Genomic DNA, 22,640 nt, shown 5'->3' on the forward strand with positions numbered 1-22,640 from the left:
GCTTCATCTGGGGTCTCCTACATCAGTGGTAGGGGCCCAAGGTACCTCAGTCATCTTCCGCTGCCTTCCAGGCACTTCAGCAGAGAACTGGATCAGTGGGGGCTCAATCTGGCACCCGTATGGGATGCTGGCATCACAGGTGGTGGCTTAACTTGAAATGCCGGCCCCTCATGCCATGGATCTTAACTCAGAATTGTACTACGCTTGGGAGGGGAAGAAGGACTTTCAGCTTTTTCAAACATTTCTGATGGCTGGTGCCATGGCTCACTAGGCTAATCCTCCACCTGGGGTGCCGGCACCCGGGGTTCTAGTCCCAGTTGGGGTGCTGGATTCTGTCCCGGTTGCTCCTCTTCCAGTCCAGCTCTCTGCTGCGGCCTGGGAGTGCAGTGGAGGATGGCCTAGATCCTTGGGCCCTGCACCAGCATGGGAGACCAGAAGCACCTGGCTCCTGGTTTCGGATCGGCGCAGTGCGCTAGCCATAGCAGCCATTTGGGGGGGGGGGGGTAAACCAATGGAAAAAGGAAGACCTTTCTCTTTGTCTACTCTGTCAAAAAAAAAAAAAAAAATTCTGACAATACCTAAAACACAGAAATTAAGTTGGAAGTTGATTTAAATATTACAGGGAATACACATGTTACAGTTAAATCCTCACACTTTCTAAAAAAAAGTTTTATTTGGTGGGGAAGCCAAGTGCTCCTCCATCAGCTAGTTCACTCCCCAAATGCTTGCAACAGTCCACTGGCCAGGAACAAAGCTGAGAACCAAAAAGGAACTCAATCAGGTCTCCCATGGGGGTGGGCGGCAGAAACCCACTTACTTGTGCTGTCACTGCTGCATCCCAGAATTCGCAGTAGGAGGAACTGGAGCCAGAAACTGAACCCAGGCCACACCAAGGGGGGATGGAGGTGTTTTAAAAAAAAAAAAAAAAAAAAAAAGAAGAGCACAAGAGACAGAGAGGGAGAAGGAAGGAGATAGAGAGAGATATTTCCATTGGCTGGTCTGCTCCCCGAATGCTTGCAGCAGCCAGGGCTGGGTCAGGCTGAGGTTAGGAGCCTGGAAATCAATCCAGGTTTCCCACAAAGGTGGAAGAGACCCAACTACTTGAGCGTCTACCTGCCACCTTCCAGGTGTGCTTTATCAGGAAGGCAGGATTGCAAGCAGAGTCGGGACTTACACCCAGTTACTCTGATGTGGGCTGTGGGTGTTCTGAGCCAAGCTGTCTTAATAGCCGGGTCAAATACTCTGCCCTGCTCCTTCGTCTTAAACATGGCTTTCACCGTTTCCACTGGAAGAGAGTTACTGTGGGAAGAGAAAGAACGTTGACGAACACTTTTTATTGAACAGTTTTATTCTGCGTTAGAATAGAAACCTTGCTTTAATATTGTAAGGTGCACTGCAAGTACGCCATGCTGCCGAGTCACCACTGGGGCACCAGGCCCCCGCCAGCGCCCCAGCAGCCTGGGGACAGGAGGGGACCGGTACTTTCAGAGCATGGAGACCTGGTATGTACAGTTTTCTTCTTGAGATCGGCCTGGGACATCTCCAGCAGTCTACACAGGTGTTGCCATAGCACGTCTTTGATGCTCAGAATGCCTCAGAAATGTGTTTAATATCATGATTTGTGGGTCCTCCAAAAGGTTTTGCTGGTACATGCAAGCAAATAGTACTAAACAATATTATCTACACTATGGCTGCCAAGGACTGGATCTTAATAATATGAAACCAAATTACAAAACATTTCCTTGTAGAGCTATACAAAAGATATAAAATTAAAATTAAAAATATCAACCATCTTTAAGTATTCCAATTCTCCTACAGTGCAGTATTCCACATCGTTATCACTACTGAATATTTTAACTACTGAATGTTAACAAAACTCAAAATTGATAAAAATATTAAATCTTTGGATCCCTTTATTTGATGGCCTTCATAAAAACACAAAAATGGCCAGATTTTTTTCCACCATAGCTTAAAATATCAAAAAGATCTACTAGCAATTTATACTTAGCAATGAGTCATTTGTGGGTCACAGGCCCAAGGACCATGTTGTGATGTGTTACAGGCTGCCAAAGTAACTTCTAACACTCTAGAGTCCTTCTGAAACATAATGGAATGAGTCAAGGTATCATGACAAAATTCCAGGCATATCAGGAAGAACAAGTTAATTGAGGCATAGTTTTTAATGTCTTAAAAAAAGGGAGAGGATTCCTTATCTGAAAATACAGCTCAGTACATTCTTATCTATGATTATTTACATTTGTATACTGAAAATATCTATTATTTGGACAAATCCTGTGATATGCCATTTGCTACAAAATGAAGTTCTTACAACAAGCATGAATAATTTATCCTTTTTAGATAATGAAAGAATGTATCAAATCTTCATTTATGTTCCAAACATTAAAAAAGAAATCAAAAATCTTAAGCCTGGAAAGCTAAGAAAAAAGGCCCACCCATAACTCATCAACTTCTGCAAGGACACAGTATGTTTGCTGACTTTAAAATGTTTATTCTTTAAAAAATTAGTTGCTTTTTATACAGCTATACAAAGTTCTTAATGTTTCTTTGGCAATGGAATATAATGGAATTTTACAACTATATAAAAAAGTTACCTTTGCCTAAGAAACAGTATTTACTGTGTGTACATAGTTGACTGACAAAATTCTCTACCATCCAGCACCCTAATTAATTGACGAAATAGGCTACCTCATATTACAGGATTTCCAAAAAGAAAGAAAGAAAAAGAGAGAAAGATATAGACACACACACCCACACACATACACACACACAACCTGCTGTGGCTCAAAACACAGTATCACGGCCCTATCTGCAGGCAACCTGCAATAATTGCCAAATACAATTTAGTGATAAGAAAAATCCTTTCAGTGATGAAAAAATACTTATAAGTCCCATTGAAGTACTGCTTTAGTTTAACTATACATAAGAAATTACTTAACCTTCTGCTATTCCAAATATATTTAATGCTCATTTTTTAAAGATGAGCGTTCCTCCCCCCAAAAGTAACTGCATTTTATCTTTGAAATGAAGCAGAAAAACAAACGAACAAAAACCCAGTGCTGGTGACAAATATACAGCAAATTCACTTCTTCATTCTTCGCAAAGACTGAAACCAATTTCCAGGACCATGAAGAGCTAGAAATTCACTTATTTTCAAAGACTGGTTTGTTGACTATGCAGCAACTTTGTTGTCTTTCTAAAAAGGAAAATATAAAATTAGCTCATGCCTCAAAGTACTGGTTAATCACTAAGCATTTCTTTTTACTTGCTTAAATTAGTTACGCGCTTTTCATGTTCATGGAAAGTCCGTTTCACTGACTTTCAGGAAATGCTTTTTCAGCTTCCACACACATTAAGTAGCTCACTGTTTATCATTTCCCAGCCAGTGGAGATGAAAGCAGTGGTGTGCGGGGCTGATCCAGCAAGAAGGCCGCCCTAAGACACAGGGGGGCCGCCACTACCTTTGGTTGCTCTACTAACTTAGACTTTCAACTTGGTAATCAAACGTAGCAAATAGAATTGACAACACACTTTGAACCAAGTGTCATAAGATCCCTAAATTTTTAATGTCTTTATTAAGAAATAAAATATCCAGACAGTAAAATACCATTTCTTTCCAAAATTTCATGCCCAGAGAAAACAAATCTGTTGACAAGGCTAATATTTAAATTTGAAGTAAGTTCTAAAAAACAGTGAGGTGCCTGCGAAGTGTTTCAGCAGCAGCGAGTAAGAGACCACCAAAATCTCAAGGAGCTTTGTCACATGATTTCAGACCGAAAGCCTTGTACACTGGGTCGGGGTGGGGCTTCCATGTCCCTCCGGATAGCTGCTCCCTCACACCTGATTTCATCCCCACTGTTATAAGCAGATACTTCCTGGGTAAAACACCTCATTTCATCTGTGTGTACCACACCAACCTATTTGTAAAATGTTGTTAAATACCTATGGCATGGTATATGTTGGTATAGAAAAATAATGAGCTAAAGATGAACCCACCGTCTCCCACAAAAGCCAAACTTTCCATCTCCCAATTTATTTACTTATTTTTTACCTTTCAGAAAGTAGTTCGATCAATCCAGACCTTTTAGGGTCCAAAAGCTGTAGTTTTCTGAAAGGTAAAAAAAAGGGAGCGAGAGAAAGAGAGAAGAGGAGAGACAAGGGAGAACAGAGGAGAAAATAAAGAGGGAGAGGGAGAGAGAGAGTCATGCCAAGTCATTTTGGATACTTCATTGTCTCTGGACCCTCTCTCAAGAAACAGACTCAAGTGCGAGGCCATCTGTCTAACCCATCACAGCAGCTTAACCTCTTTGGCGGCAGCACTGTTTTTAAAATAGGAACTGGCTACACTCTTAATTACCTCAGTCCTAATCTTACCTCCAAAAAGAATGAAAAAAGGTTTTTCACAAAAGAACCAAACTTACCAAAAGTTTATGTTTCTAATATTATCCTTAAGGAACATTGGCTGGAAGTTACGAGAGTGAATTCTGGCTTTATTAGTTTGGACCTAGATCAAGAGAATTAACTTCTTGGGGGTCCTTAGTTTTTAACCATCTAATGGGGTAGGGCAGGAGAGAGGTACTAGTTTGGCTGAATCTTTTATTTACTCATTCATGTATTTTTAAAAAGATTTATTTATTTATTTGATAGGCAGAGCTACGGGGGGAGGGGGAGAGATATCTTCTATCCACTGGTTCACTCCCCAAATGGCCGCAACAGGCAGGGCTGGGAGCTTCTTCTGGGTCTCCCATGTGGGTATGGGCCTCAAGCACTTGGGCTATCTTCTGCTGCTTTCCCAGGCATATTAGCAGGGAGCTAGACCAAAAGTGGAACATCAGGGACTTGAACCAGCACCTATATGGGATGCCAGTGTTGTAGGCAGAGGCTTAACCTGCTATATCACAACGCTGGCCCCTCGTTGACTCTTTTAAGGATCCTATCATTACCCATGTTTCTATTGAACTACCAAGCCTGCTTATGCTCATCCCAAGACTGTTATGATGTGCGCCAAATACAGCAGACAGAACAAAGCCAACGTGTCTTATCCTCATTTCTGGAAAGAAGAGTCAGATGATGTTTAAGAAATGAGTTTAATCCTCAAAGTAAATCTCCTTCATGTAAGAGTGGTCATTCATTATTTAAAACCTCTAAAGGTTTTAAAGGATAGGATTTAGAAGCTGCAGGTTGCTGAGGTCAGGGCCCTCGTGGCAGATGGGGCATTCAACTCTGGAATGGACAATCAAGGGCTACCAGCTACACTGACGGGCCTTTAGCCTCACTGAGGACTGAAGGAATGACTTCCCGGTCAACATGATAAGCGATTAGTTCAATCCAACTATTGCTGCATGCTGAAGTGTTTTGGTAGAGAGAGTAGAGACATTCATTCATTAATGTCAAGAGGCCCCCATCTAACTGATGACACAGAACAAAACAAAACCCATGAAGAAGAGAATGGCTTACATCTGTTACAACCAGCTTAGGGTCTGGCATATATGAACAATTTTGCATATTCGGTAAATGAATGAAGCTAGCGATGGAGTCAAGCATAGTGTGTATAAAAGATGACCATTAGTCAACTTGCTTGAATCAAGTAGGTTAAATGGGAATGAGAAACAGGGCTGGATATATCCAGGAGGCCCCTTACACTGTCACGGCTAGGTAATATTACAAGTTCTAACCACTAGGGTAAAATGCCTGAGGGTCCACTGAATCTACCACTCCTTGAAATACCCAGGCAGAGGTTGGAGTCTATCCACTAGTGTGGATAAAGACTTATGCAGATAACCTCTGCAATGCATTTGAATTTTGCAATATATGTGGTAGGGGTTTTAATAAGAGGTTAAAATGAGCAATGTGACATGGCTTCCAAAAACATTTGTGTTAATAACTGCATATAGAATGCACACAGTCGTTACTCAATAAAGGTTTGTTGATGACTATTCAGAGAAAAGGAAATAACCGTTCAGTCATACTGAGAAAATGACACTATTTTTTCAAATATCTGAAAAACTACCACACACTAGAGAGTATATATATTCTATGCACTTACAAGGATAGGGTTAAATAGGTTGAAAATAAAGGGAAAGATTTCACTCAAATTGTGTGTGTGTGTGTGTGTGAGAGAGTGAGTGAGTAAGCGGGGGGGGGGGGTGGGGGGGGGAAGGAAGGGAGGAGGTGGTGGTGGGAGTATAGATCCTAACTATGAGAGCATTCTGGGACTCCTAATCCCCAAAAGGGACTCTACAGAAGAGGTTGATGGTTTGGCTAAGCAGTCAGACTTCTCAAGTGTTTTCCAACTCACAAAGTGTAAAGATCTTCAAAACACGTATTTTAGATTAAGCTGTGTGCAACTCCTTCCACAAATGTCAAACTGAGGGTCTGAAGGTTTAAGAACTCAACTGAGGTCACACTAGCAGCAGTTACTAAAGCTGCCATCTGGATTGAAGTCTAATTTAAATGTATTTTTTATCAAACCAAGTTCACTCAAAGTGGTCTTCAATAAGGAGTTGCTATAGGTTCTGATATGCCTGAAAGAGGGTAAAGAGAAACCGAAGGCCTGAAGATCAGCAGGTTATTACAGCAGCTGGTGGGGACATCTCAAAGGAATGAATGTGTTGACATGGAACTGGGCCCTGATCTGGGCAGTAAACTGTTAGTTAACTTGGAACACGGGAAGGAGACAGAGCTGCGATGACTGGATGAAGTCAGTTTGGGGAACATTACGTTTAAGGTGTTAGCAGGACAAAAACAAGTGAACACAGAGAAATGCATGGGAGAAACACACAAGGTTCAAGCTGAAAAACTGATCTGAGGGGTTGGCACTGTGGTGCACTGGGTTAAGCTGCTGTCTGCGACTCCTATGGGCACAAGATGAAGTCCTGGCTGCTCTGCTTCTGATCTCCTGGGAAAGCAGTGGAAGATGGCCCAAACTTAGGCCCCTACAGAGTAAACCAGTGGATGGAAGACTCACTGTCTTTCCTCTCTCTCTGCCTTTAAGTAAATAAATAAAGGTTTAAAAGCAAAAAAGACAAAAACAAAAACAAAACTGATTTGAAGCTATAAACGCAGAAGCTCACAAAGGTAGGAGCTGGAGATCAAGAGAACACTCAAACAAGTATGCATACATGAGAGCGAGTGTGCATAAATGCTCACAGGGAGCCAACTGAATATTCCAAGTAGAGGAATGAGCAAAAAGACCCTGAGATAGGGGTACACTTGGAATAAAACAAGAAGGCCTACATGTCTTCAGCAGACCGGGTGAAGCAAGAAGTCCTGCTGGCAATAAGGATCATAGCCAACGAACCTGGAGAAGCAGGCAGATCATGAAGCACCTCAGAGCCTATGCTGAGGGACACTTTTATAAAAACTGTGCGTGTCTGTATGTGTCAAGAGTACTACAAAAAATTGGGAAGATCTTAGGCTTACTGAGTAGTCAGGCACTACAGGCCAGTATTTGTGAAAAGGCTACTGAATTCTCCAAGAGGTCACTGGTAACCCCAAGAACAGTAATAGTGACAAGCGGAGGCTGGCACTGTGGTGTAGCAGGTGAAACAGCTGCCTGTGCCACCAGGATCCAAATCCACTTCTCATCTCACTCCTTGCTGATGGCCAAGTGTTGGGCCCCCGCACCCACATGGGAGACCTGGAAGAAGCCCTGGCTTCAGATCGGCCCAGCTCCAGCTGTTGCAGCCATTTGGGGAGTAAACCAGCAGATGGAAGACCTCTCTGTAAATAAATAAATGACTCTCAAGTAAATAAATAAATATTAAAAAAAAAAAAATAGTGACAAGTAAGAGCCATCCTGAAGTTTCTAGAACAAATTCTCCCAACTGGGATGTTGATTTTGCAAGTCAGAAGTTCTGCAAACAGCTCAGATCACTGTGGCTAAAGAGGATGAACTAATGATTTGAGGCTAATCTTCAGCAGATTTTGCTGTGGTAGCATATAGTATCAGAAGCATCAAAATTAATAGACCAGGATCGGCCGGCGCCGTGGCTTAACAGGCTAATCCTCCGCCTTGCAGCGCCGGCACACCGGGTTCTTGTCCCGGCTGGGGCGCTGGATTCTATCCCGGTTGCCCCTCTTCCAGGCCAGCTCTCTGCTATGGCCTGGAAAGTCCTTGGGCCCTGCACTGGCATGGGAGACCAGGAGAAGCACCTGGCTCCTGGCTTCGGATCGGCGTGATGCGCCGGCCGCAGCGGCCATTGGAAGGTGAACCAACGGCAAAGGAAGACCTTTCTCTTTGTCTCTCACTATCCACTCTGCCTGTCAAAATAAATAAATAAATAAATTAATTAATTAATAGACCAAGATCGAATTAATATTCATTTCCTTCTCCAGACATCTCAGCAACAGCCAGATTTCAATACTGGGCCTGGAAATTCCTTCTAGGAGGGCTTTCTGTTTGCAGCTGCCTTCTGCTACTTGTAGACTTTTTTACAAGGAATTCTTACCACCTCTGTTATTAGCTTCCTGTCCAATACTAAAAATCAACAAACTAGGAGAGTTTATTATTAGGGTAGTTACTATGATGCCTTAATTTATGTACCCCATCAAGAAGTAAATGATATGTATAAGCATATTCTCCAGAGCCACAGAATTCTCCAGTGGCAGTTCCGGAATGCCAATATGTTCTAACATTTTTAAGACCATGGTGAATAAGAAAACCAGGGAAAATGAAGTGAGTTTTCCACAAACTAAATTAAGAGCCCTAACCCAGGAACCAAACTGCTAGTTTTAACACCCAGTCACACAGTAGCTGTGTGACTTGAATAAGTCACTAAATACTTTGTTTCTTCATTTGTAAAATGGGAATAATAATAGAATCAAGCTCACAGAACTGATATAGGGTTTAAAACATACATGAAAAAATTTAGAGAAATGCCTGGGACTAGATAAAAGCTACATAAATGTTAGCTGCCTTCCATTCTGGGAGTATGTGCAAATCTGGTATTAAAAGCATCTTCTGTAAAAAGGTGACATTACTTTTTCATATGATGTCTTTTATCTTTCCTGTGTCCCCTTCATAAGCTTTCTTAAAAAGAAGAAATGGAGGGGATGGCGCTGTGGCACAGTGGGTTAACGCCCTGGTTTGAAGTGCCAGCATCCCATATGGGCACTAGTTTGAGACCTGGTTGCTCCACTTCCGATCCAGCTCTCTGCTATGGCCTGGAAAGCAGTGGAGGATGTCCCAACTCCTTGGGCCCCTGCACCCATATGGGAGACCCGGAGGAGGCTCCTGGCTCCTGGCTTCGAATTGGTGCAGCTACAGCCATTGCAGCCAACTGGGGAGTAAACCACTGGATGGAGGACTTCTCTCTCTCTTTCTCTGCCTCTCCTCCCTCTGTGTAAATCTGAATTTCAAATAAATAAATAAAATCTTAAAAAAAAAAAAAAAGAAATGGAAAAAACAAGCAACTGAGTTAATCTCTAACAGTTTTCCTTGGGGGAGTGGAAGGGGGTACTAGAATTACTAGTCCATACAATCTAATGTCACAGTTGTATAAAAGCAGAAGAAAAAAATCACACTTCTATCTTTTACTTTCTTCAAATGAAAACAGTTAAATGTTTGGATTCAGGCAACAAATGACCGCTTGTTAAAATGAGCATGTAATGATACTTACTCTATACTCAAAATCTGCGAACTCTCTGCCCCCACGACCTCCTCTGAATGCACCCCGAAATCCTCGAGGGGTGGTAAAGGCACCACCTCTCCCGCTACCACGCCCTCGGCCGCCACGGAAACCAAGACCTCCTCTGCCTCTGTATCCCCCACGGCCACGGTTTGGACGGAGTGGGATTCCAAACGTTTCGGCATTTAATCTTCTTTCCTCAGCCCAGGTTGGTCTTCGTTCTCTATTATAAAAGCAAATGATCTTTAGTGAAAAATCAGCCTTAAAAGAACATTTCTCAGCAAAAATAAGTAGCATTAATTCCTAAAGAGCCATTAAAATAGGCTCCTTTCTAAGTTATCAAAAGCTATCCAAGGCATATGAGTTCTTTATGTTGCCATCATATTCTGATAAATCTCATGTGAAAACATGACCTAGGATAAGGGAAATTCAGATATCATGGGAGTGGCAATTGATTCCACTCTCTGTTCAGCTTCAGTAGACAAGAGGGCGAAGTTAAGAAAGGAAATCCTGTCAAGGGAAGCAAGGAGATGGAGGGTAAGTTCCTGGGTACCCAGCATGATCCTGGCCCAGTCTGGCTCTGATGCCAAGTAATCCAGCAAGAGCAAATTGCTGCTGGTGTCATCCATGCCTGATACCTGCAGGGCTCAGAAGCATCTCTGGCCATACTAAAACTGAAGCCAACAATTGCCACTAGGTGGTGCCATAATGCAGCCAGGATAAGCACCACTGGGCAGCCGAACCCCTGGGAACTCAGCTTGTTATGCTGGGTCCTTTAATTAACCTCACAATAATCTGACACTTTTTTGTACCCATATAAACTACAGTATGGCAGGGTTTTAACATATCATCAAACTTCAAAGTATTATTAGCACTTTTGACCCTGGTTTCATCTGAAATGCAACGTAGAGAAGTAAAGGAAAATGCTTAAATGTTGTATGATTGCTTCTGTTAGATGTGAACGTATTCCTAAATGTAAGTATATGGCCATTTCTTCTTCTGAAAGAATCATATAAAGCTTTAGTATACAGTATTTCCTTTTGGCAAAATAAAATGTTAAAAAAATCTATCGTGGTCATTAGATATTTTAATGTACTCATTCAATCTCGTGAATTTACAGGAACCCACTTTCAACATAAGAGCACAAGAACAGCTTAAACGACCATACCTGTTATCATCACAAGAAATATTGTCAAAGAAAGATTTAGTTTTGTCATAGTAGCAATTAGGTCCAAGAGGATCTTCTTCATCTGCATTTCCTTCACTGTTTTGTGTATCAACTCCTGAGTCTCCTTTATCTTCACCATTTACAGGTTTCTCCTGTTTCTCAAGTTTATCTTCTAATGAAAAATAAGCACATATCATAGAAGTCACTAAATAAAACTGGCAACCTAAACTGAAAAACCATGATTCACAGATCTAATAAGATTACTTTGAGTACAAAAATCAACTTACCTTTTAATTTAAGTTTGTTATGAAACTCTCTGTCGATCTCTTCCTTGTTAAATTGCGCATTTGCACTTTCAAAGTCAAAGTCTTTCTCAAATTTCATTGGACCATCTCGCCGGATACCAAACCTTCCTCTGCCACCTCGATGACCTCCACGCCCTCTCCTGGGAGCTGAAGGAGCACCTGGAACTGTGTTAATAAAGAACAGACAAAGAAATCATTTGGTATGCTGAAGGTTCAGTGGGTTTAGACAGAAATTGTTATTGTGGGTTTTTATGTGAAGTAGTCAATAAAACGCCAATAAATGGCAACATGTATTAGTAATTGTCTTCTTAAAATATAACAAAGAAATTACGTTTTACTGACACTGGGCATACTGACTGAGAACAGCACACAGAGCATTTACAACCAATTCGATGTATGGGGTCTATACTCATGTATGTGTTGTTGAAGAGACACAACCTAACAATAGCTCTGGCGACTTCTACACTGAGTTCATGCATGCTCCTTGAAGCAGCAGCTTTCGTCTCCTTACTGCTTTGTCCCCTAAAACTTTCACAGTGCCAGACACACAGATAGTGTGTCTCAAAATCTAGAAAGCAGATCACAGGAAACAAGACTGATAGTAAGAAAAATAAGTGAACACCAATCAGCACAAATTGCAAGGTAGGAGGTGTAATCTCCATGTCAGAGGTAAAACAGCAGACAGGAAGAACCAGTTCTGACTCCAACCACTTCCCACCTCACCTTTACTGCCTGTCTCCCTCTACAAGGTTCCAATCACTCAAGCCCTCTGGTATCTATATATTCCCTCGCTGTAATAGTAACAGGATTTTAGTCAAAAACTTGACATGACAAAGCAGAGTAGCACAATTTACAGTGAAAACAGCCAACACAACAGGAAAGACTAAGAAAAAAAAAAAAGGAATAATATTTGATGTGGGATAACTGAAAAACACAGAGCACAAAGCAGTATGAATGAATTTAATGACTGTAATTATATGAAATGTTTAGCACACCCTGACAAAGATCAGAAGTGACTAGGGGGAACAGACAGGTTGTGTTCACTGTTTGCTGAGGTTTGGCTAATTGCCTGGGCTTGAGAAAACAAACCACAAAAACAAAACAAAACCAAAACCAAAACAAAACAAAAACCCAAAAACCCACAGCAGCATAACCAGACACTTAAATCTAGATAAGCTGGATGTTTAAAACATTCAACTTTACTATTAAAAAGTTAATAATGCCTCTGCCACACACCAGGAAATACAGCACAATCCACCTTTTAAAAAAACAGTGTTTTTGGGGCTGGTGTTGTGGCGTAGTGGTTAAGTTGCCACCCACGATGACGGCATCCCATGTGGGTACTTGAGCTTGGCCCAGCCTTGGCTGTTGTGGTCATCTGGGGAGTGAACCAGTGGATAGAAGACCTCTCTCTGTCTCTCCCTCTCTCTGCAACTCTGCCTTTCAAATAAATAAATAAATCAACCTTTGGGGGGGGGGGGGACTTTAAGTGCCCTTCAGAACTCATCTCTAGCCCCCCAGTGGTTCATTAACAGACAATGAATATTCTTTCTGATATTTTTCTTAGATTTCATAGACATCTATCCTCAAAACACTATTAGTCTTTAAAAAAAAAAAACATTTATTTATTTTATTTGAGAGGCAGAGTTATAGAGAGGCAGAGGCAGAGAGGTTGGTCTTCCATCTACTGGTTCATTTCTCAAATGGTCGCAATGGCCAGATCTGTGTCAATCTAAAGCCAGAAGCTTCTTCCACATCTTACACGTGGATACAGGAGCCCAAGGACTTAGGCCATCTTCTATTGCTTTCCCAGGGCATGGTAAGAACTGGATCAGACGTGTAGCAGCTGGAACTCAAACTGGTGCCCATATGAGACGCTGGCACTGCAGGTGGCAGCTTTAGCAGCTACAGCACAGCACCGGCCCAAAAATACTATAACTTTTTATTAAAGATTTATTTATTTATTTGAAAGGCAGAGATACAGAGTCAGAGAGATCTTCTATCTGCTGGTTTACTTCCCAAGTGGCCACCATAGCTAGGTCCGGGCCAGGCTGAAGCCAGGAGCTTCATCTGGGTCTCCCATGTGGTGGCAGGGGCCCAAGCACCTGGGCCATTTTCTGCTGCTCCTCCTAGGTCATTTAGCAGGGAGCCGGATTGGAAGTGGAGCAGCTGGTATTCAAACTGGCACAGATATGGGATGCTGGCATTGCAGGTGGAGGCTTTACCTGCTATGCTGGTCCCTACTCATTTCTTTATAATTTTTATTTTTAATAGTTTTTATTTTTATTCAGACACAGATAGATACCTACCCACAAACACACACACACACACACCTTCCACTGGCTGGTCCACTCTCCAAATGCCCAGAACAGCCCGGCTGAAGCCAAGAGCCAAAACTCATTCTAGGACCCCCTTATGGGAGACAGAAAACCATTTCCTTGGGTCATCACTGCTGTTTCAGAGTGTACCACTAGCAGGAAGCTGGAACAGGAAATAGAGCTAGGACTTGAACCCAGGTATGCTGATTTGGGATATGGGTATCTTAACTGCTACACCAAGCACCCGTCCCTATTTCCTTAAAATAATTTTTAAGTGACAGGAGAATGATAATTAGGAGAATAAAAGAGTTCCCTTTTTTCCAAATAAAGTAAAATATAGTAAGTCAAACTGAAAACTATTCCACAGCACGTAACACAAAGAACAATATACATAAAAACTTACAAGAGAATCGAAAGTGTTAATACATTTTTTTTTTCCTTGCCAGGCAGAGTTAGACAGTGAGAGAGAGACAGAGAGAAAGGTCTTCCTTCCGTTGGTGCACCCCTCAAATGGACGCTACGGACAGCGCCCTGAGCCAATATGAAGCCAAAAGCCAGGTGCTTCCTCCTGGTCTCTCAGTGGGTGCAGGGCCCAAGCACTTGGGCCATCCTCCATTGCACTCCCAGGTCACAGCAGAGAGCTAGACTGGAAGAGGAGCAACCGGGACAGAATCTGGCGCCCCAACCAGGACTAGAACCCAGGGTGTGTGCGCCACAGGCGGAGGATTAGCCTAGTAAGCCGTGGCGCTGGCCAAAATTGTTAATACATTTAAAAATATCCTATCTTGGTTTCTAAAAGTGAGAAAATTAATCACTTTCAAATCATTAGCTAATTAAAGTGATGATACATTGTCTTTTTTAAAAATTTAAAAGTTCTAAATTATAATTTACTCTAATTTGGCAATATTAGTGAAACAAATGTTGAGGATAAATGATATGGACTACAAAACATAAAATGTAAAAACCTGGGGCCAGCACTGTGATATAGCAGGTAAAGCCACCACATGCAGTGCCTGGGAAAGTACAAGATGGCCCAAGTGCTTGGGCTCCTAGCTTCAGACTAGCCCAGCTACAGCCATTGTGGCCATCTGGGGAGTGAACCAGCAGATGGAAGACCCCTCTCTTTCTCTCTCTCTCTGCCTCTCTGTAACTCTGCCTTTCAAATAAATAAATCTTAAAAAAACCTTATCGATCAATAATCATGAAAAAATTAGTTAACAATTACTTAAAAAAAAAAAAGGTTTCAGCTTCCATAATATATATATATATATATATATATTGGACAGACAGAGTGGACAGTGAGAGAGAGACAGAGAGAAAGGTCTTCCTTTGCTGTTGGTTCACCCTCCAATGGCCGCTGCGGATGGCGCATCGCGCTGATCCCAAGGCAGGAGCCAGGTGCTTATCCTGGTCTCCCATGGGGTGCAGGACCCAAGCACTTGGGCCATCCTCCACTGCACTCCCGGGCCATAGCAGAGAGCTGGCCTGGAAGAGGGGCAACCGGGACAGAATCCGGCGCCCCAACTGGGACTAAAACCCGGTGTGCTGGCGCCGCAAGGCGGAGGATTAGCCTGTTGAGCCACGGCGCGGGCCCAGCTTCCATAATATTAAGGAGCAAACTTTTCAAACTTCTAACTTACAGATAATTCCATTTCTGAAAGCACAGAAAACAATGAGAGCAATCAATTTTATAATGCTAACCAGAAACTGCTACAAAATACAAATAACTTGAGGAAAGCCATAGAACCATGTACTAAATATAAATAAACAAATCCTAGTACCACATAACATTCAAGAATATATTAAAAGACAACTACCTACCATCAAGTACATTTTTCCCTTTATTTAACATCTCACATAACTATTGTACACTGGTACAACATAATTAATTAAACCATAACTCTTATTCCGATGTCACCAGCTGGTGCATGTAATCATGTTTGGGTACCACTTTATATATAGTTTTATGACATTTTATCATAAATATAGTTTTGCATAACCATCACCAAATCAAAGAATTGTTCTGTCATCACAAAGACATGCCCTTGTAATACTGCTTTATAGTCACCAACCACTGTCTTTCATTTTTTATAGTAATTACGTATTACACATCTAAAATGTTCTCTTTATTGAGAAGCATAAGACATGGCTTTCAGATCCAAGTAACTTACCTACTTGTCTCTTGTTATCATTTCTGAGTTGCTCATTTTCTGGTCTTGAAACTTTGTGTACTTCAGCTATAGAAGAAGACATGCATATCAAGTCAGGACACATAATCAAAACATTCTGGAAAGTTAAAAATGGAGACAGCCCCAATCCAAAACCTACGCCCCCTCCCACCAGTTTGAGTCAAATCTGAGAGTGAATATTCTATCAGGTTCAGTTTAAACCTTCTAGGAATACTCAATGAAATAAGTGAAAACTCAATGAAATAAATACTCAATGAAAATAAGGTGAGTGCAGAATATTGATCAGTCAATTAAGGAACAGTAAATAGCTAAAGTTCTACCTCGCCTGTGCTCTTGATTCTCTATTGCTTTTTGGCTGGTAGATGGCAAAGGCCTGGTTGATACAGGGCTCCTTCTCCCAACAGGTGCTGGAGCAGGTAAGTGGGCCGAGGCGGTCTGTACTGCTTGTTCCATGGTTGGGCTTTTTCTCAAAGGATCTAACTGAGGGCTTGACCGACCTAAAACGTAACCAAAAGATAAGAAACTACCCTACTGGGGATTTCAAAATAATCTAGACTCTGAAACTGTCTAGAGCTTTATTTCTCTCAATTTAAATCCTTAACACAAATTCGAGTTAATCTACTTATCAGACCAGAGCTTAACACTGGTTATCTTTAATGGGCTGCTCCTAAGGTTAAAAACAAAACAATGTATCCCCATCTTGCTCCCACCAAAACCCTACCCCCACAACTTTATTTCCATCTAGTGGAGTAAGGTTTTTCAAAAGCTTCTATCTGGTCTAAGATTCCCTAGGAATATTATTAAAGATCATTTGCTAGGCCAGCCAAATGTAGGCTTTCCTCAATATCAAGCACCATAAGATTATGAATGGCACATTTTAACTTTTTTAGCACTTTTCATAAACGACTAAAGTGGTATCTTTATGGGTACTGTCTCCATTAAATTTCTACTATAAAAAAGTAAAGGACTAGAGAGATAGGTGAAGTTCTTCAGTACCTAAGGAGTCTGAGTAACTAAACAAAACTCAAAGGCCAGTAAGAAATAAATCCTTCGGATGACTGCACAGCAGCCATACTTAGTCCTTGCCATTTGAAATATCTCTTGGCAAGTTTTTGGCGGTGTGGGGTTTGTACTTACAAATTCCATTTTTCCTTTTATGATGTCAGAGCCTGGTCACAGTATGAACCAAAGAATGTTAACAGTGGGTCCGCCCATCATGTTTTTGTCCCCATGTTTGCTGTGAATCTGTCCAGGGAGTTCTTATATCCCATGATATTGTACCAAAGTATAATGTTTTGCTAAACTATGCTCATTTTATGCAAAAATTTCCCAAATATGCTGCAAATGCTATTGCCCACATGTGAAAATTTGCACTGCCTCAACTGGTGAACTGGTGAGTGCTGACAAGATAAGGGACAATTTATTAATAATATTCCCCAAGTTTATGGTTAACTGAAGTATGCAATACAAATGTGTATCACCATTTCCAGTCATTAGTGACCGAGTTACCATAGCCAAAAAAGGGTCAAATTACCCAAAAGAAACATCAATTTCTCCACTGATTATAATGGGGAATCATCGTGGTTAATGTAAGGTTTGGTTTATCAGAAAATATTTCACAGTCACCTATACTTAAAATCACAGGTATAGAGTTTTTTGAAAGGCCTATTGCTGTAATTTCTAAATACCACATTAAATGACCTGCCAAGGCTTCTGAGAAAAGATTCTGGGACTCACAGGGAGCACAGAGGCACAAGAAATGAGGCAATCAAAGCAAGTAACAAATTCACTTGTGTATTTTAAAAACCTCTAAGTCTGCTAATCATAACACCAACTTTGTTATCAATATGGAAATACAGGTGATCGTGGACACATTATTCTGAATAAACTCAGAAGGAATATATTTCAGCATAATAAAACACATCCCTTTGAGCTAGCTTCACATTCTTATCCTAGTTAAAAGAAAATTCCCAAGTGTTTCCTTTTGTGAAATTCAGAAATTTTAGTTGGTGAAATTTAAATGCAGATTTCTAGGCCTCCTTTGTCATCACTTCATGTAAGTATACCTGTTTCTCTATAAAAAAAAGCACTTAAATTTTAACATCTTAATTTACTGCTTTATTTTATATATATTTTATTATCAAGCAGGTAAGCACATTACTTTTAGTTTTTAAGTAGAACGTGCTACACGTCCATGTTTATTTTTAAGAAATTTTACATTTTATTATTTGAGTGACAGAGAGCACTCTTAATTTGCTGGCTCACACCTGAAGTGCCCACAATGGGTGGCAGGGTTGAAGGTAAGAACTCAATCCAAGCCTCTCTCAGATGAGAGGAACCCAACTACCTGAGCCATCATGGCTGCCTCCCAGGGTTCACATCAGCAAATCCGGAGCAACAGCTCAGAACTGAACCCAGGTATTTTAATGTGGCATGAAGGTGCCCTAAGCAGTGCCTTTCTTATTTTTTAAAAGATTTATGTTTGAAAGGCAGAGTTAGAAAGATCGAGAGATCTCCCATCTTTTGTTTTACTCCCCAAATGGTGACAACAGCTGGGGCTAGGCCAGGCCAAAGCCAAGAGTCAGAAACTCCATCTGGGTCTCTTGTGTGGGTGGTAGGCGTCCAAGTACTCAGGCCATCTTCCACTGCTTTCCTAGGTTCATTAGCAGGGAGTTGGAAAGTGGAGCAGCTTTGACTTTGTAATTCTCATTATTGTGACCCTCTTCTTTTGTCACTATTACATAATGGATTAGGCTTTAGGAAAACTACTGATTTTTGTATATTCACTTTACATTCTACCTCTGTCTAGTTTAAGTCCCTTATTAGTTTAGGTTTCTCAGCGAATTCTTAATTCCAAATAGAAAACCACAGCACTGGCATATGATGGTAACCCCAATATTGATGCTTTTTCTTTTTTTTTCATGAGTGTCTGATTTAGTAAGAAACTCCAGAATAAGGTTGAGTAGCAGTGATAGCAAGTATCCTTATGATTTTAGTAGGAATTCTTTAAGCTTTACCATTAAACTTGATGTTGGCTATGTTCCAAAGCAGCTAATATTTACTGAGCATGTTCTATGTGTCAAGGATACAATTATATCAATCATCACAATAAGTTTGTTTACTGAGAAAGCCCACTTTAAAGGTTAAGTATTTTCTCTAAGTAAAGAACTCTTAAGAAAAAATTATAAAAGCAAACCAATAAACATTCACAAATCTACATTTATATTAGCCTAAAAAATGAAATAATACACAACAAAATGTAAATACTTGTTATTTCTGAGTAGTAAGATTATGAAGATTTTATTTCTTCCTTACATTTATATTTCTAATTCATTTACAATAAATTTTTGGGATACTTAAAATTATTTTAAATCACTATGAATAACAGTAACTACAACTACTTCAAAGTAGCTACAAAATGAGGATATAAATATGTTCAGCATAAGCTTGGTTTTTATCTCAATAGCTTTTAAAAGCACTGTTTTGAGAGTAGTTTTTTTTTTTTTTTTTAAATTACTTGAGAGAAACAGAGACACAGAGAGTTTCCCTCTGTTGGCTCACTCTCCAAATGTCTGTAATGGCTGGGGCTAGGCTAGGGCCAAAGCCAGGAGCTGGGAACTCAATCCAGGTCTCCCACATGCTGGCAGCAACCCAACTACTTGAGCCATCATCGCTGCCTGCTAGCAACACCATCTGCAGAAAGCTGGAGCTGGGATTTGAACCAAAGCACTTCAACGTGTGATGCAGCTTCTTAACTGGAATCTTAACTGCTAAGCCAAATGCCCACCACTATAGCATCTTCCTGAAATACCTCACAGTGCTTCATTTAAAAGGAACTGTTTTTTTTTTTTTAATTTGATAGGTAGAGTCAGAGAGAGGGAGAGGGAGGTAGGTAGGGAGGGAGGGAGGGAGGGAGGGAGGGAGGGAGGGAGAGAGAGAGAGAGAGAGATATTTTCCTTCTGTTGGTTCACTCCCCTAATGGCTGCTACGACCGGCGCTGCGCCGAACCGAAGCCAGGAGCCGGGTGCTTCCTCCTGGTCTCCCATGCGGGTGCAGGGCCCAAGCACTTGGGCCATCCTCCACTGCCTTCCCGGGCCACACAGAGAGCTGGACTGGAAGAGGAGCAACCGGGACTAGTCCCCGGCGCCCCAATCAGGACTAGAACCTGTGGTGATGTTGCCGCAGGCAGAGAATTAGCCAAGTGAGCCATGGTGCCGGACACAATAACAGCTAGGGCTGGGCTAGGTAGAAACCAGGAGCCAGATATTCCTTCTGTTCTCCTACATGGGTAGCAGAACTCAGTACCTGAGCCATCATTTGCTGTTCCCCAGGCACATGAACAGAAAGCTGCATCTAAGCAGAGACAGAGGTGGGATTTGATCCCAGGCCCTCTAACATGAAATGAGGCATCCCAAGCAGTGACTTTTTAACCTGCTGTCCTACAATGGCTGTCCCAGGATCTGCATTTAAAAAGTACTACAGGTGATTCTTTTGTATGAGGTCACACTGAAAACCACCACTCTATATCCTTTGAGGATATGAGGGAAGATGCAATAGCATAATTGTTTTTTTCAGATTATATTTCATCTTCAGTGCTGAGTATGAGATTGACGATACATTTAAGTGTTGTATACCAGTTATACCATTGCTTTGCAAAAGAAGGCTAACTCAGAGAACATCCACCATTACAGTTTTATGATCTAAGAACTGTAAAAAGGCTAAATAGTGGAAGTCATTCCATATTTATTGTGATACAACTGTGAGAAAAAATTTTAAAATAATCAAACAGAAATTATACATGTGATTTACAAGCTGTAAAACTCTTATATTCAAAGACAACAACCACTATAAAAGTATAGAATAAAAATATTTGATGGGAAAGACTGCTTACCTTGAGATAACTGTGTTTTTATAGCTCTTGTATCCTGTGTAAAGGCAGAACCAACTGCACTGCTTTGGGACAAAGTACCACTGTTTGATGTTTCAGTTCCAAATGATGTCAAGGAACTTCCAGCTTAAAGAGAATAATAATAAAAAAAGTTTAAATCTTTTCACCTTCAATTATATAAATATAGCATTTTAATGATAATTATTGCCTGCCTACCCCTGTAATACTTGTACAAATTAATAATACTGAATATTAATTAAAGTGTATCAAACAATAGTTTCACAATGTAGGGGTAAAAACTATACAGTATAATATCCTTGGTTATTAATAATTTTTCTCTTTTAGATTTATGTTTCTATTTGAAAGGCAGAGTGAGGGGGGTGGGGAAACAGAGCTTCCATCTGCTAATTCACTCTCCAAATGATCACAATGGCCAAGTCTGCACCAGGCTGAAGCCAGGAGCCTGGAACTCCAATCCAGGTCTCTCAAATGGGTGGCAAGGGGCACAAGCACATGGGCCATCTTCTGCTGCTCTCCCAGACAACAGGAATAGAAGTGGAGCAGCCAGAACTCGAATTGGTGTGCATATGGGATATCGGCATCACAGGTAGTAGTGCTACAGGTAGTTGTGCTACAATACAGGCCCACAAATAATTTTTCTAAAGTATCCAGTATTTTCCTGAGTAACTATGTAGATGGAACAGCAAGGCCCCATATCAGAGCAGTAGCAGAAATGGTATTCTATATCAACAGTAAGGTTCCATTATTCTAAAACTAAGCATCTGCACAAGAAGCCAAATCAGGTCCACTAACAACTTTTTCAGCATTTCCAAGGGAACAGACAATGGATTCCAACTTCAAAGGCATGGCCTACCATTATGCCTAAAGTCACTACAAAAAGTTTGGGTAACACAAGAACTCCAGAAAGGATCCCATTCTCTTATATACTGTGTTATGTCAATTTTCTCTAAAATGCAATAGTACTTTTGTATTATCTATTTTTCACAGACTGTGCTTTCTTCTTACTTATTATTATATCCTAGTAGGTTTTATATTTATTTATTTTTATTTTCATCTCATTTGAAAGGCAGAGAGAGAGATGGCAAGAGATCTTCCATCTGCTGGTTTAATCCCCAAATGCCAGCATCACAGAAATCAATCTGGCTCTCGTGCATGGGTGGTAAGAACTTCAACATCTGAGCCATCATCTGCTGTCTCCTAGGGTGTACATCTGCAGGAAGATGAACTGAAGGCAGAGTAGCAGGGACTTGAACCCAAGGACTTGAATATAGGATGCAGGCATCCAAAGTGGTAACTTAACTGCTATGCTAAATGTCCACTCTTTCTCTACAAGAGCTCCTCTTCCTCAACCTCTAAATCCAACTTAAGATGGTAGTCGGTATAATCTTTGGCAAAATACAAATATAATCACATTAGTACAGTACTTAAGACCCTTTGATAGCTTCCACTGTATTCAACATAAAAGTTCAAATAACTTACCTTGGTTTTTAAGGCCCTGCCCTTTTCTGTTTCTCTTTTCTCATCACTTTCCTTATTTTCACCAGTCTAGCCCATAATAGTTTACCTTTCTACTGTTAAAACATAAGGGGATTGTGATCATGCCCTTTGCAATGTTCATTTCCTGGTGAGATAATGCCAGTTCCTTCAACAATTACTAACTTTGCATGGTCTTTAAGACACTCCCTCCTCCCTTTGGATTCCTCCTAACTTAATGAATTCTATTTGTTCACAGCTTTCTTTGACATGGGTATCACAGCACAGAACAGTATGGTAGGCAATGGGAGCCACTGGAATCCCCTTAGGTGCAACACAGAGGGGCAGCAGCTGCAGCCAGTCCAGTAGGGGCATAATAAAACTGCCCACATCTTTGGAAATGTTGCAGGTTGTGCTTTCTAGAATTCTGTGTGAAGCTGAACTCATTCTAATATTACCTCTTGTCTTATAGACATAAGACACTTTAATGATAAGTATTCACATCTCCATCATGCTCTGTGCTTCTTCACCCAAACGGAACCTCCACTGCTTACCCTGTGGATCAAGCACTCAACGGTCAGCAAATTCTTCCAGAACCACCATCTCTTCTCCTAGGTCCTCTTCCTACTCT

At 41.0% G+C, this 22,640-nt stretch overlaps 1 protein-coding gene across 4 annotated transcripts in view; it reads right to left on the reverse strand.

Moving 5' to 3' along the window:
• Nucleotides 1–1,322: 1,322 nt before the first annotated feature.
• LSM14A (LSM14A mRNA processing body assembly factor) overlaps nucleotides 1,323–22,640 on the reverse strand; it is a 58,027-nt gene continuing 36,709 nt past the window's right edge. For all 4 annotated transcript variants that reach the window (XM_062177125.1, XM_062177126.1, XM_062177127.1 and 1 more), the window contains 7 exons: nucleotides 20,519–20,641; nucleotides 15,948–16,124; nucleotides 15,610–15,675; nucleotides 11,103–11,285; nucleotides 10,816–10,987; nucleotides 9,639–9,870; nucleotides 1,323–3,214 (listed from right to left, as the gene is read on the reverse strand). In XM_062177125.1, coding sequence (XP_062033109.1) covers nucleotides 3,191–3,214; nucleotides 9,639–9,870; nucleotides 10,816–10,987; nucleotides 11,103–11,285; nucleotides 15,610–15,675; nucleotides 15,948–16,124; nucleotides 20,519–20,641 — 977 coding nt within the window. In that variant the 3' untranslated portion in view covers nucleotides 1,323–3,190. The remainder of the gene's footprint in view (nucleotides 3,215–9,638; nucleotides 9,871–10,815; nucleotides 10,988–11,102; nucleotides 11,286–15,609; nucleotides 15,676–15,947; nucleotides 16,125–20,518; nucleotides 20,642–22,640) is intronic.

The sequence above is a fragment of the Lepus europaeus genome, chromosome 19 (genome assembly GCF_033115175.1).
Source record: "Lepus europaeus isolate LE1 chromosome 19, mLepTim1.pri, whole genome shotgun sequence".
NCBI lineage: Eukaryota > Metazoa > Chordata > Mammalia > Lagomorpha > Leporidae > Lepus > Lepus europaeus.